Below are 13,890 nucleotides of genomic sequence, written 5' to 3'. Positions count from 1 at the left end.
CCTCGCTTTGGGGCAGGCAAGAGCCACTGGAGCTGCTGTGTTCCGCATGCCCACGCAGCGACGCAGAAATATGGGGGGTCGCCTAGGAGCCCTCTACGCGCTTTTACGCGGCATTTCCTGTTGTCCCCCAGGTTGCCCACCACTGGGCACCTTTGGAGTCAAGATCGTCCTGTTCTCTGGGGCAGAGCAGAATCGAACTTTTGACAGCCAAGAAGACTCTCCTGATGCCGAAAAAGTCAGAGGTGTTTCTGGAAACCGAAGCTTACGATGATGTTTGGGTCTCTTTCGCTGTTTGACTGTACCCCTAATTAGCAATGGTTGGCAGGAGCCACGTACTCAGAGCAACACATAGGAGCCTCGCTAAGCCTACCTACGGGAAGCAATATTCGCTTTATTTTCAAGGCTCTGCTCTGCATCGCTTCGCCTCAGTCGCACTCGCGTGCTACATTCAGAGCTCATGCGAAGTCAATTTGCGCTTAAAAGCACAGTCAAAGCCGACCTCTACGGACCTCTACGGTATCTTGACTGCTCGTGAACCACATTTTCTGCAGATGGGCAGCTCCATTTGCGATTATTCGTAGAAAGGCTATCTCACTGCCCCGCTTGAGTTGCCGGTTCTGGTTCCGTTCAACTTATTAGGAAGTGGCTCCAAAATTTAAACAAGATCATTTTGAATGAAACTACCATGGGGTGTACATGCAAAATCTCATAGGAAATCAAGTGCACGTACTTTGCAAATATACAATTTTTAATTGTATTTGGAAGAGAAAGTTCAATTACAGCTAATGTTTTGAAGTGTGGTTTGTATTCATGTTCTTTCTTGCATCTACAATATCCTGGGGAAAAAATACTCGTATAATAGCTACGCAGTTGGATTTGGAACGCCGGGAAATCGTGGGTGTACATTCCCTACGAGTGGATTTTGTTTGCAGCTCCTGATCCAGAGACGTGCAAAAAGTCGCAACTCCGTAACGGGTTGCTGTCAGTTTCAAATCCAGCACAGTGCTCTACGGCGTGCAAACCTACTTGCAAACCTACTGCACTCTTGTACACGACAGGCTTGCGCAGCGACGATTTTGAATTCAGTTCAACCGCTCTCTTCATAACTTCTTTGAGTTTCTGTTGCCTGTATGAAATAACTTCTCTTTCTGTACCCAACTCAATCTCCCTTCCTTCCCAACTTCCCGCAGAACACAAACCTCCCTCCACACTAATGGAATCTCAAGAACATTTCCCATTTTTGTGTCTCTTCAGCCACATTTCAAACTCTTTACTCAATCTTGGATAGACTTCCTCCTTCATATTCTCCCATTTTTAAGAATTGAATGCTGCAGCTACATGCCCGTTCCCGCAAGTTGAGGATGCCTTGGAAGTCTTCATGTTCCATAATACACCGAACCCCATGCAGCCCATAACAAAAGGATATGCAGCTATTCTGAGCCCTCTTGTGGAAGTCCCACTTTTCTTGAGAACACCTATGGACTTCCGCAACACCCGACTCGGCGCTCCGTGTCTCCAAAACCAACCGGGGGCAGGCTTTGAATGCCTTAGTTGTGCCTTAACTAGTGTGTTTCTAGAATAAAGCAAATATGTCATGGTACTTTTTCTATGTTCCGTAGCGTTCAGCATGACGAGCAGAAGTGAACGGGCATGCGCATGCAGCCGCGGATGCGAGCAGTAGGCCGCCCGTGGGGGAAAATTGTTATAAAATGCAGTCTTCTGTAAGAATTCCATTACATCCTGTATTTAAGACGCTACCACACATACAGACTGCACAGCGTCGAAAAGGCCCGAACCTACAGCTACATTTCTCCCGATTGGGTGTCTGTGTCGTTGCTACCTTCACAAGTCTTCTTCACTATCCTGCACTTTCTTTTACCTCCAAAAGCTATTTTGAAGAGCGTAGTCTGCGCAGTCTTGACAGTCTCGCCCTCAAGTGCACTCACTACATGACCAAGGGTCTGCCAACACCGTTGGGCGAGCTTCAGTGGAACCAGCGCAGACTTCAACAATGCATTCCAGACCGTGAATTATTATGACACTGCGTGCGCAAAGGGGCGTTTACTTGCCTAACGGACTGAGCCTAAGGAGCAGGGCTGGGGGACAAACACGGCACAGCGACCACTCGTGGAATGCAGGGTCCCTGGCTTAGCCGTCTGTGTCCGGAAGAGAATGACCGTAAACTGGCCACTGGCTGTGTCACTCCTGGGTCTGCTTGTGACCTCATGGTACTACGTAAACATGCTGACTTTAACTCAGCAGTTGCAACAAGCGAACACCCTGAATGCAATGCACGCAGAGTACTCCTCCTCAAAAACGCTGGAGGCGCTGGAGATCCTTGAAGAATTCATTGACGAGAGGGGCGTCGTGAATTATGCCTTCGATTTTTTGGAACTGAGGAAGAAGCGGGATGCAAAAGGGCGGGCCATTGACCGTGCAAGGCGTCATCTGACCCAGTGGTTTTCACGCGTTCAGTACTTCTACGAGTTTGGCTACCTCAAGCATGAATATATCCTTCGATTCCCCGGACCCGAGAGAAGCCGACACTTTCTGCACTTGATAGAGCCCCTGGAGTTCATTAGCAGGAGAGCCACTGGCAGGAAACACTCAGGCGTATTTGACTTCTTGCGAGAAGTCTACCAAATGCCCCACGTGCGCCTTTCTGACGAGTTCAGACAAACGGTGGAACGTATGCTCCCTCTTCAAGGAGAAGAGGACAACGGTGAAGCTATTTTGGACGATGTGGGTGACGACCCCTTAACGGATGGAGACGACAAAAAGAGGGAAGAGATGTGACTGGCAGCATGAATGTCCTGCTACCGACAGACCGCGGGCAAGTGGCTCCACTAGGCACCGCAATTCGTACAAACCGTCCTAACAACATCTTCCCACAACTTGTGCCCCCAGTAATGGGTGCGGGTGGCTTGCTTCCCGCGTGCGACCGGTACAGTCGTCAATACGCGCAAAGGCACTTCGATATTGGCATAGAACATTCACGGAAAAAAACTGACGGTTGTAGTTAAACTGTTAATTTAGGCGCATGCTTGACATGCCTGGCAGAATGTTCCGCCAGACTCTCTTAAAGGCTGTGGCCGCCGCTGCTTTTCAGCTTCTGACTATCTGTACCTTGGTGCGTGTAGTCCCCCAAATTCGCCTGTATCCCCGAAGAAAGATGTTGGTATTGTCTCAGCGGACACAGAAGTCCTAGTGTGGCTGCTTCGGCTACTGGCGCGGTACAGCACCTGACGATTTAGACGCACTGCTGTTCAGGTTGTTCATGTTGATACAGCCTCTAGATCGTGCACAATCACGGTATTCAGGAATCCACCTGCCGACTCACGTGATACTGCACTCGGTGAGCGACGCTCCCGACGGAGCGCATAAGAATGCACGCCGTTCCCTCTCGGCAAAGACTTGAACCTGCCCTTCGAAGCAAGCTATGGTATCCTCTGCTAATGCAAGCAAAAGTTAGTTGCTCAAGAGAACCTTCACAAACTCCGCGTACTTAATCCGACCCGACTTACTGGGGTCGGCGTCTTGCACCATCTTCTCCACCTCTTCGTCCGTCAGTATATCCCCAAGGGTCTTCATAACCTACAGGAGCATCAACGCACCAATCTCTGCTGAGGCGCGCCCGTAAGAAAACTACCCACGTAGGAGAAACACATTCACAGTGAACAACTGGCACCGCGAACAAGGCTATACAGCATGTGCCGGTGAATCCACTGTTAGCCAGCTCTTTGTACACCCTTTCCTCCCCATACCGGGGAATGTGCCCAAAAGCGTGCGAGTTGACCACGCAGCATACTGTCACTACTGTCTTACTTGCATGAGCTCATCAGTGGAAAGGGTGCCGTCGCCCTTTGTGTCAAACACCTTGAATGATTTGATAAGGTCGGCCTCCGGGTTGGAACCGCTCAATTTCTTCGTAACCCAGCTCTCAAACTGGTCCCACGACATCGACTGTAACATCGAAACACAGACAAGGCACTTCCTGCATGGCATCTAAAGCGCTGTGCTTCCTCAAGTAGGTGGGCATTTCTACAAAAGTGCAACAATCCTGAGTTCCGCAGCGCTGCAAACAATCGACAGTATTCTGGTGTGAGCTCACAGCGGGAATGCCGTTCGCTTCATCTGCATTCACGACGACACCTATTGAGCGAATCGCGAGCAGGGCCTCGCTGGACGTCAATTCACCATCACCATCTCGGTCAAAAAGAGCAAAAGCTTCTCGAAGGCGAGGGTCGGGTGACATTTCCTCAGATCTGCAAGTAAGCTTAGTATGAATCCAGTTGGGAAATCCTGCAGCAGCGTAGTAACGCACCGACTATCATCATTCGCACCTTCACAGAGTCTATGCTGTCAACAACACACCACAAACACAGTACAGACCGAAATATTACGTGAATTTGCCTCCGGATGTACGAAGCATAATTCTCCGCTCCGCTAACGGCGCGTGCAATGCACACTCGACTTCCGTTCTCGGCGACAAGTCTGAAATTCAGCTAGTCCACACCCTATTGTTCTCAGCCATCCAAATAAATTATATAGAGCACCGAAACCGAGGCACGCAGTCAGCACTGCACGCAACATGGAACACCGACAGCCATGGCCGGTGCAAGCGCCAGGCGGACCATTGCCATCAGTCCGAGTAGGACTCTTTGTTGAGCTTACCTGAAGATAAGTAAGTAAGAACTATAATCCGATTCTTAGAAAAACAGAGGAGAATGCGGGTTCCAGAGTCACAGCAATCGCCAATGAGCGTCAACGAAGAGCGGTGATGATAGAACAGCTTGATGCACCCACAGGTGAGCCGGGTTCACTCTTTCTTGCTGTACTCTGCAACCGAATAGCATCTGTTATGTTTCTTCTTCAATCAGATACATCCTCTTGACTTTTTATTATTTTTTGTACCCAGTTGGGCCTGCAGACTCCCATAACTCAGAGTTTGGCCTTCCGACCATTGGCGTTTCCACTGGCAGCGAGCACTCGATTGCATGCGGTTTTGTTATTGTCCCTACTACCTGTGTGTGACTCGCTGTGGTACACGAATAACAAAAAGAATCGCATAAGTTTTTATACCATTCAAAGAGCCCGGTTTTCGGCAAAAAATTGATGAGCAGCCACTGCTTTTAAGGCGTTAGCTGAACGCTAGTAGCGCCCCTGTGAAGTCTCTAGAGTCACAAGCTGCCGCAAAAAGCAGTCCATGCTTCAGTGATATCCTTCATGAAGTCCAAGCACTGTTGCATCACTCAGCCTAAGGGCATCTGCCCATGACGGCCGCAGAGGCAAATCCAGAAGCGCAAGCACAGCCCTGTGGACACTCCCGGAATCGCTGACACCATGAAAGCACCAACCTGCTGTAGTGATGCCCGCAGTGCATTCTGTCACGTGGCTAAGAGGGCAGTTATTGAGAGTTACGTTTGTGGGCCCACGCCGCCTGCTACTGCCAACTAGTAGCCTAACGACCCGCCCACATCCACAGCTTCCCAGTTAAGTGACTTTTTTGCAACTGGCCCAGAAGCGCCCAAGTGTTCAGGAAAAAGACAAGGCACTGCAGTTTGTGTGATCTCCGTTCCCTCTACAGCGTGCTCACCGTAGCTTCCGGCCCGGCTCAAGTGCCATAGTTCAGGGGGGATGATGGGAACAAGATATTGCTCCAGCTCGTTATATTCTCATCTACGCTCGCGCCGCGCAAATCCTAAGTAATAATTGCACTTACCGCGGCCCCCAAGGCGCCGTTTCACCTGCTTGGCTCTTCCTGAACCACACAGCTTGCTAGCTAGATAGACAGCCCTCAGCTGAGTCCATGGTGCTTTGCCGCCTATGAGCTTTGCAACACTCAAAAAAAAGCTTTTCTGGCTCCGCGTAATCGTGGCAAGTAGGGGATACAAGACATGCCAGCATCGTGTACATGCTGAGCATATTCGCAACTGTCACTGGACTACATTCGATCATAGAGCCTAAGCTTGTCCAATGAGCCCGTGACTGACGCCCCTGCTACAAAGTAGCAGACTGTTCCAACGTCACTACCGTTCTATATACACATATTTGCTTTTTATTCAAGAGGCGCTGGCAGCTCCTCTCCACTGATTTTCAGAGAGGAGGCAGGACTGGTTGGAACTGGTGGTGCCCCCGATTCGGGATCGTCAGTCTGAGATCGCCTTCTTTCCCTTGACCCAGTGCGTATAGTGTGCTGCATTCCTCGCACAATCCCTTTAAGTCGCACCACCAAAGAGTCAACGACCCTGGATACAGGAGACAGTTGCCCAGTGCCGACAGGACCCGCATGCCCACTGTGACCACCAACGGCACCAAAACGCCCCCATCCAGCATTAAATTGCTGCAGAGTGGGGCCTCCCACTGTCGTCCCGAATGGCCCAGGTCGAGACCGAGCAGCGCGGGAACGCGTCATGTAAGAGGGGCCATCTTCTTCCTGTGGGCAAAATCTACGGGATGCTATTTGCACACACGTGAGAAGGGTGTCGAGCTGATGATACTTCAACGTAAGAGGAAGTCCAGATGCGGGGGGGGATGCATCTGCATCGGCTCCCTCTTGATGCGAATGCTGAGGCCGATCTACCAGCAAGCAGCCCGGCACGAATGACCGCTGAGGCGGACCCCACAAAGGTATTTCGTTTGGAACGCTGACAGCCCTGCCCGGCACCACAATGCCCTTGGTTGAAGCCGGCAGAAAGTATCCATCGCTCATATTTTCAACGAACACCTCAGCGCTATCGCTGTCGCCTTCTACCCACTCCTCCCCACGGCAGCCCACCGGGTCCTTCAGCGCAAAACAAATGAATGGCAGAAAACAGCAGCAGCATCATTTTGCTAAATCATATAATCCAGCAGGTCCTCAAAGCAGCAGTTCACACTCAAACGGCAAAGCTGGAAAGAGAGCAAACAATTCAGAGAAAGTCAAAGCGGCGCACCTTGAGAGTCGTCTGGAGCGCTTCCCGGTGAAGCAGATGATCGCTAAAGGCATCAAATGGCAAAAAATTCTGTCCATTGAATCGCTTCATCAGCTCCGTCTCGCACTCCGACGATAAGCCAGAAACAGCCTGCAAAGATATGCATCTCCACATGTCATTCGCAGCGTGCTGCCTCTGCATCATCCTTTTCTGCAGGTAAAACGCTGCAGTTTGAACGTGGGAGTTGACCGGGCTTTAAGGAAAGCACCACATAAGACGTATGTGTGAACACAAAGTGCACAGAAGCGCAACGCTGTCAAACATCTTGAGGAATCCGTGGCCATCGGATATGAAGGAAAATCGCCTTCTCCCACTCTAAAGTACAGCCAGAAGTTGCCATTCTAACATCGTGGTGATGACTGAATACCAAAAGCCCTACTTCCGCTACGAGCTCCTCTCTGCGTATTTGCTTTGAGCCAATGTGTCTGTTCCGCTTCTTGACACGAGTGCCGTCCTCCAACTCTTGCAGTCGCCGCTTTAGCCCAAACTTGAACTTGAAGCGGTAGTAAAAATCCTACGAAGAAGCACAACACACTTACGTCTAGGTCATGAAATAAAAAAAACAGGCACAGGAGCACCGAGCTTTCACATCTGTACACGTAGAGAACTGTGCGAGCATTACATGCAGCCGCACAGTAAATACAGGTACAAAAAACGCCAGCACCGACACGCTTACACGTCCACACAGGCACGTAAACCGCGGCAGGCGTTCCAAAGTTTTACACACCAAGGCTGTGCATTCTGCGCATAATATGTCTCCTCTACGTGGTGCACATACAGACAAGTGGCGCATCCAAGTAAGAGGTTGAAAACCAGTCATCACGCCATCCAAAGGGATCGCTGCTGTTCGTGTTTTCTGCATATACCGGTATAACTACCGAACCACAGCAGATGTACCTATCGAACCACAGCTAATTGCTTGAACAGGGGACGATCTGGAGCTGAACTAATATTTTCTCACCACGCAGTCTCGAGTGGTTTTTCCGTCCAGGCAGGCTGCAATTTTTTCAAAATTCTTCGGGTACATGAGATACTTCTCCACGAAAGTCCTCGCCTCAGCCTCCGCCCAAACTGTGACCGCCTTCCTTTCTGCCTCTTCCTCGACAGGAGTAAACACCTGTAAAAAAACGCATTGACGCCACACAGTCAAGTAGTTATCCTAAGCACACTCATAATATTTCTGCACCATTATCATTCAAGGGTTTAAATGAATCTACATGCGTAGAGGCATGTGCTACGGTCATGCAGGAGCACAAAGGTGGACATAACACACTCGACTGTACGTGCGTACAACTGCGTACCACACGCCAGGAGAAATTACACGAAAGGACGCAAAACTAGCGGGGCACTGGGGCACTTCCTTTCATATTCCGTTATCAAACAACCAAGAAGCTTACTCTTGTGCTGTTGCAGGTGTATCCGCATTCTCTTTCCCAATCGAAGATAGCCCAATCTGGATCAGTCTGCAGCAGATCAATGGGATGAACGCCGCCACCACCTTCCTGTTGCTTTTGAAGTCTTTGCCTGAGACTTTGGCCCTGAGAAAAAAGGCAAGAATCTCTCCAAAACACTCCTGGCCCCGTCAGGTTGGAGAAGTTAGCCTGCATCCACTCCCTCTTGCTCTCGCGGCTCGCTGCTTCCTCCTTCGCCCTTTGACGGTCGTTGCATGCATCCCCGCGTAGGGTTCGCCGCCCTGCAGCGAACCAAACAGAAGGTTAAGGCCTTCATGTAATGCAAGTACCTCCTATGCTCTGAGTGTTGAAGGCGCACATCAGTTCGTCACTATAAACCACCTCTGAGCCTCCACAAAATTCAAGACGACTACGGTTCCTACGACATAAAGCCAAAATAACCAACACTTGCTCGCCAAGCTGTCGAACTCCGTGACATGCAGCTGCAGAGCAAACAGTAAACAAGCCCTACCCGTCACGTCCGTTTGTCTCCGCGACCTGTCGTGGCCACCGTTTGCGTCGTCTTGCATATCTCTGCTGTACTGTTTCTCATATGGCTCTCTGGGATTTCCCTGCCGGAAGCCCGCAGGTAGCGCCATCAAAAGAGACGGATGGTCTACTGCACGCACCGGGAGAACCCCCCACCCAAACACATCGCCCGATAGCAGACGGCGCCTTTCGAGCTGACGACGGTGGCTGCAGTGCAAAAATTGGCAAGCAAATAACGAACAAATATTGCAAACCAACGCGTGACCACACTGACAAGTAAGTCCGCACATGGACGCACATACATAAAAAGCAAATTTAGCTAACCGGAATCAAGACGGAGTGCGACCAAGCATTAATGCAGTCGGTGTGGAGTTAGCGACCGCAAGATGCGCGCTGCCATGAAAAGCTCACAATGGTAAATATGTGGAAGCACAATGGTTATGATGGAAGAGCAATTTTAAACGTGAAGTGAAGAAAATAATTCAAAAAGACGGGAAAACAGCACACCCAAGAAGCACGAGAACACATAGGGGGTGCCAGACTTGAAGACACCAAGCATGTACGTGGAAGTAAACAACTGCACATATAGGCTTCAAAGCGTGCATACACACAACGCTGCGGCCCAGTTGTCCAGGCAATGAACTTTCGTACAAAGCGAACAACGGAAGATGGACTATGCAGCGCAGAACTGCAGAGCTAGGAAGTACCTTCTCCACGCCTTGTACATGGCTCTGCAGACGATCTTCTGCTGCCGCAGGAGAAAACTCAGGCGCTGCTGCCTCTCAGAAATCCTTTGCCCAACTGTCTGGATACTGTAAGGGCCCCAGGAAGGTCCCTGGCCGCTGCGAAGGGCCCCTTCTAGTATTTTCAAGTCCCATGTCCACGGCTGCTGCGGTCCCCGCCTATAGGGTAGGGAGAATGCAGCGATTACGCCAGGATCCTCATCTGGGAAAGGCATGAGGCTACCAAAGGTGAGCTTGATATCTATGAACTCCGCCTCAGGTTGCAGTTGATCCTGCTGCTGCTGCTCTCCTGCTGCTGCCAGCAACGCAACAGCGCGTCCCGCAGATATTCCATAACGAGGGAACAACCCGAGCCACTCGTGGAGCTTCTGGAGTCGCTCTATCTGCTGAGCATGCTGCTGCTGCACGCCCTCACCATTATTTGTACACGCTGCTGCTGTTGAACTGGCTGAATTGCTGTTCCCGTTTGTAAAGAGAGCAGTATCTGGGTCCCCGACGGCTGCCGCAGCTGCTGCCGCGTCCGCTGCATCCATGGAATCCACAATTGACGCAAGCAGCACGAGCTGCTGCATTGTTACGCCTCTACTCAGATGTTTTAACTGTTGCAGGAGTTGCTCTAGCGCATCCTGTTGCCGTCTCTGCTGCTTCCATATCAGCGTCAGAGCGTCATCTATCAAAAGCGGGCCCTCAAGGTTCCTCTCTTCAGCCTTCGTTGCGTCCTCTGGACGAGGCGCCGTTGCCGCTGCTGTCCTTTCTATCTCTGTCAATCTTTCTGTCACTCGTTCTGCTGCTGCTGGCTCCGCTTCTTTCATCTTTGCTTCCGTGGTGGCCTGCCCCGTCACCGTGGAGGAAGAGCGCACACAAAGTCTTCTAAGCCTTAAAACAGGCTGCGCGGGATCACGGGGGTTTCTACCAGCGCCAAGAGGATCAGGATCGTTATGCACGCTCTCCTCGTATCCAGGAGGCAGCAGCAGTTGCGCTTTGCAGCACACTGGCTGTTCCTGGAGCCACTGCAGCCACTGACGTGGAAACAAGTCCCGTCTAAGAAACAGCATGACTTGCTCATTACATGATGACGACCCTGCAACAGGTGGCGAGCCTCGAAGCCCTTCGTCGTCGTCGTCTGCTGGAGGAGGGTCCACCCATAACGGGCCTCGATGGTGAAGCGGCTGGTCTCCTGGAAGCCCCAAACGCCTCAAGCCGGCAATACCAATGGGTCCTCCTATGGCGCCAAATGGTACAGATCCTGCGGTGGCGGTTAATCCACCACCACCAGCTGTGGAAGCAACAGCAGCAGCTGGCGGGCGGATGCGGAGCTCGACAGTAGCAACGCGGCAAATTTCACGTAATAACGGGAGCCCAGCGGCAAAAGCCTGTGAATGGTTTGCAGCAGCCAAACTGTCAACCATGGGCCCCTCAGCTGGCAACCACGGGACCCTCTTGACACTCTCCCCTGCTGCTGCTGCTGCATCCAGCGGCAGCAGAACTTCTGCAGCTGCAGCAGCGACAGCGGCGGCTTCGGATCCATTAGCAGCAGCCGTAGCTGCTACGGCAGCTGCAGCAGCAGCGGCGGCTGCCTCCTCTGGAGTGAGGCTGCACTCAGCCTTTGTCTGAGAGGCGGCAAGACACAGAACGTCAAGCGGTGGCCGATGCCTTGTTGCTTCTCCCCATTCCCGTGGGGCCCCGCGAGCACCCCTCCGTTTGCCCTTAGGCAGCTGGCGTCCCGCTGACTGCAGCGCTGCCCGAAGCAAAGCTCGGCATGGATGCGACCACAGCCCTGTCACGTTAGCTGTAGCTCCTGCTGCTGCAGCTGCTGCCGCGGCCGCTGCAGCTGCTGCTGTTGCATTGGGTCCATCTCCTGAATCTGCGCCCTTAAAGCCTTCTTCATCCTCTACATCCCCTTCATCCCCATGAGGCGCATCAGGCTCGCGCTGCTGCTGTGGCTGCTGCCCTGAGTCATCAGAGGGACTCCCAGACCGCGGTGCTGCTGAATACCCCACTGAGGAGACGGTTGCTACTGCCGTCGCTGCTGCCTCTCGCTGGAGCGCTGCTACATCAGCATCGACAGCCTCTAAGGCAAGCCGCAACCGCTGCTCAATTCTGCCCAAAGTCTCTATGGCCGACGGCCGTCCGCCGGAATGTTCATGCTGCTGTGGTAGCTGCTGCACCTGCCGATGCAAACTGCGCAGCAACTCGCCTACTGTTTCCGCCTCCGCAACTACCGCAGCTTCCTCGGGGCCACCTGGACCCCCCGCAGCGCAAAGCGCTACCTCTTCCTCTGCTGTCCGGGGAGGCAAACAACTAACAGACTCGGGAGAACACGAGTATGGCATCCCTATGTTTCCTTCATGGTTCGCTCCTGCTGTAGATTTTGCATCAGCTGGTTCTGCCGCATCTTCTGGCGCAGTTCCTGCAAAGCATTCTACTTCGGCGGGCTGTTGCGTTGTTGACTCTGCTTCCCTTGAAAAACATTTATTTGGATCCACTGATGAGAGTTTGTCACTTTCTGTGGTGGCCGAAACCTCTGATCTCAGATTCGGCGGTGCCGAGGGACTCTGCAGACGACATGACAACTCTTCCGCTAAGGGAGAGCCCTTGTTAGTTTCTGTATCCGCCAAGACTTCCTCACGTGCCCGCGTGAATGCAGAATTTAGTTCCATCGATGCCGTAGCTGTAGCTGCTGGTAGGAAAGCTAGTGGTGCACTCTCTTTACTAGTCTCCGCGACCGATGGAAGATTCGCCTCAGGAGTTGCTGCGAGGGCCAGAGTTGTTGCGGGGGCTACAGCTGATGCTGCTGCTTGCGAGTCTAGTTCCTGTGCTGCTGAGCCATTAGCCACTGTAGCCGCTGAAAGAGTAAAAGGCTCCAAGAGCTGAGGCCCGCTAGACACTTGGACAGATCCTTCAAGTTCCAAATGCTGACTCTTTTCTTCCACATTCAGTTGCTGCTGCTCATGCACCTCTATCCGCTGCCCCTGCATCTCTGTATTCTTTTTTTCCCCATTTTCAGTCCGCTGCTGTTCCATATGATGCGTGGCCTCTTTGTGAGGAACACAGGACTTGCCCGTCACCCGTGGCTGCTCGGGAGCATCCTCCAGATTGTGTTCACAGAAAGGGGGCAAAACACGCTGTTGCTGCAGTTGAGGCTGCTGCTGCTGCGACTCCAAAAGATCCTCCCTCTCAGCACCGCCACCACCATGAGCTGCGGCATGCTCACTCTCTATCTGCTTCTTCTGCTGGCGTTCCTGTTGCTGCTGCTGTGCCATACGTTGCTGCTGCTGCAGCTTATGTAGAGCAGCAAGCCCCAGCCCTAAGTTGCGCGACCGGGCGTTAGGATCATCTTCAGCCACTGTTGAGCCCACGATATCTCTACTGCCCCCTCTTACTGATGTCCCTGTGCACTGCAACAGTTCAGAAATTGAACTACCAGTGTCAGCACCCATCCGGCCCAAAGCCACATCGCTAGTCGAGGAAGGCAACACGTGAAGCGCCGTCAGAGACGGCAACAGCATGTCCACAGTGTCATCCTCCTCCAATGCAGACTGCATACGGCGAAGTAGATCATCTCCTTCTGCTGAAACGGAAGCTCCCCCAGGGGAAACTGCTGCAAGAGGGCCCCCTCCCGCACTGTGAGCAGGAGAAGTAGTGTGAGCGGGCTCCCCCGTAACTTTCGGAGGGCTCCGGTAATCTGTTTTAGCAGATGTTTCGTCGCTCACTGATGGCATCAGGGCCATGAAGCAGCACTGGCGGTGCAAGGCAGCCAGAAGAGAGAGGGGCCCTTAAGGCCCCGCCAATGTTACCGCGCATAGGGGGGCCCTCAGCCCCTTGGAATTCTACTCAAAGTGTATTGAGTGAAAGCAGCTAGGAGAGGGCTTACAATGCTTTTTCACGCCGAAGACAACGCAACGCTTCTGCCTCCCCCATGCAGCGCAAGCATGCAGTGTCCTCACCAGATAGCCTTGGAAAGCCGTGCCATGATTTCGCTGTTGCACAGGTGCTACCAAACGCAGAAGTTGCGCAAAAAGTAACAAAAAGATGTTCTGCGTGTTTTGCACGTGATCGACAGCAGCCCCGTTGACGCCTTGGGACTAAAGCCTAGAGTATCCCAGCGAGCCAAGTGAAATAATAGGCATACAGATACGTCACTTTGAAAAGAAGCTGAGTCCTTTGTTCCGTTTCCAGCAACTAGAGACGAGACTCACGACCTGTACCCTGTAGCCAGTCACAGGGCTTCTC

General features: G+C 52.2%; 3 protein-coding genes across 3 annotated transcripts; 1 reads left to right on the top strand and 2 right to left on the bottom strand.

The window, feature by feature from the left end:
* Positions 1-2,172: 2,172 nt before the first annotated feature.
* ENH_00050370 (hypothetical protein, conserved) lies at positions 2,173-2,796 on the top strand (the record flags this gene model as incomplete). Its single annotated transcript, XM_013581259.1, has 1 exon — positions 2,173-2,796. One exon carries the CDS (start codon positions 2,173-2,175, stop codon positions 2,794-2,796), a length of 624 nt encoding a protein of 207 aa, XP_013436713.1.
* A 672-nt stretch (positions 2,797-3,468) lies between these two features.
* ENH_00050360 (calmodulin, putative) lies at positions 3,469-4,255 on the bottom strand (the record flags this gene model as incomplete). Its single annotated transcript, XM_013581258.1, has 3 exons — positions 3,469-3,594; positions 3,826-3,963; positions 4,112-4,255. 3 exons carry the CDS (start codon positions 4,253-4,255, stop codon positions 3,469-3,471), a joined length of 408 nt encoding a protein of 135 aa, XP_013436712.1.
* Positions 4,256-6,058: 1,803 nt separating this feature from the next.
* ENH_00050350 (myb-like DNA-binding domain-containing protein, putative) lies at positions 6,059-13,379 on the bottom strand (the record flags this gene model as incomplete). Its single annotated transcript, XM_013581257.1, has 7 exons — positions 6,059-6,784; positions 6,936-7,064; positions 7,354-7,488; positions 7,936-8,091; positions 8,372-8,667; positions 8,898-9,121; positions 9,622-13,379. The coding sequence occupies 7 exons, from the start codon at positions 13,377-13,379 to the stop codon at positions 6,059-6,061; spliced, it is 5,424 nt and encodes a 1,807-aa protein (XP_013436711.1).
* Between the last annotated feature and the right edge of the window lie 511 nt (positions 13,380-13,890).

Source organism: Eimeria necatrix, genomic scaffold (genome assembly GCF_000499385.1).
Source record: "Eimeria necatrix Houghton genomic scaffold, Enh_scaff39, whole genome shotgun sequence".
In the NCBI taxonomy this organism is placed as follows: domain Eukaryota; phylum Apicomplexa; class Conoidasida; order Eucoccidiorida; family Eimeriidae; genus Eimeria; species Eimeria necatrix.
The sequence above is the reverse complement of the archived record's forward strand: the minus strand, read 5'-3'. Positions and strand labels throughout refer to the sequence as shown.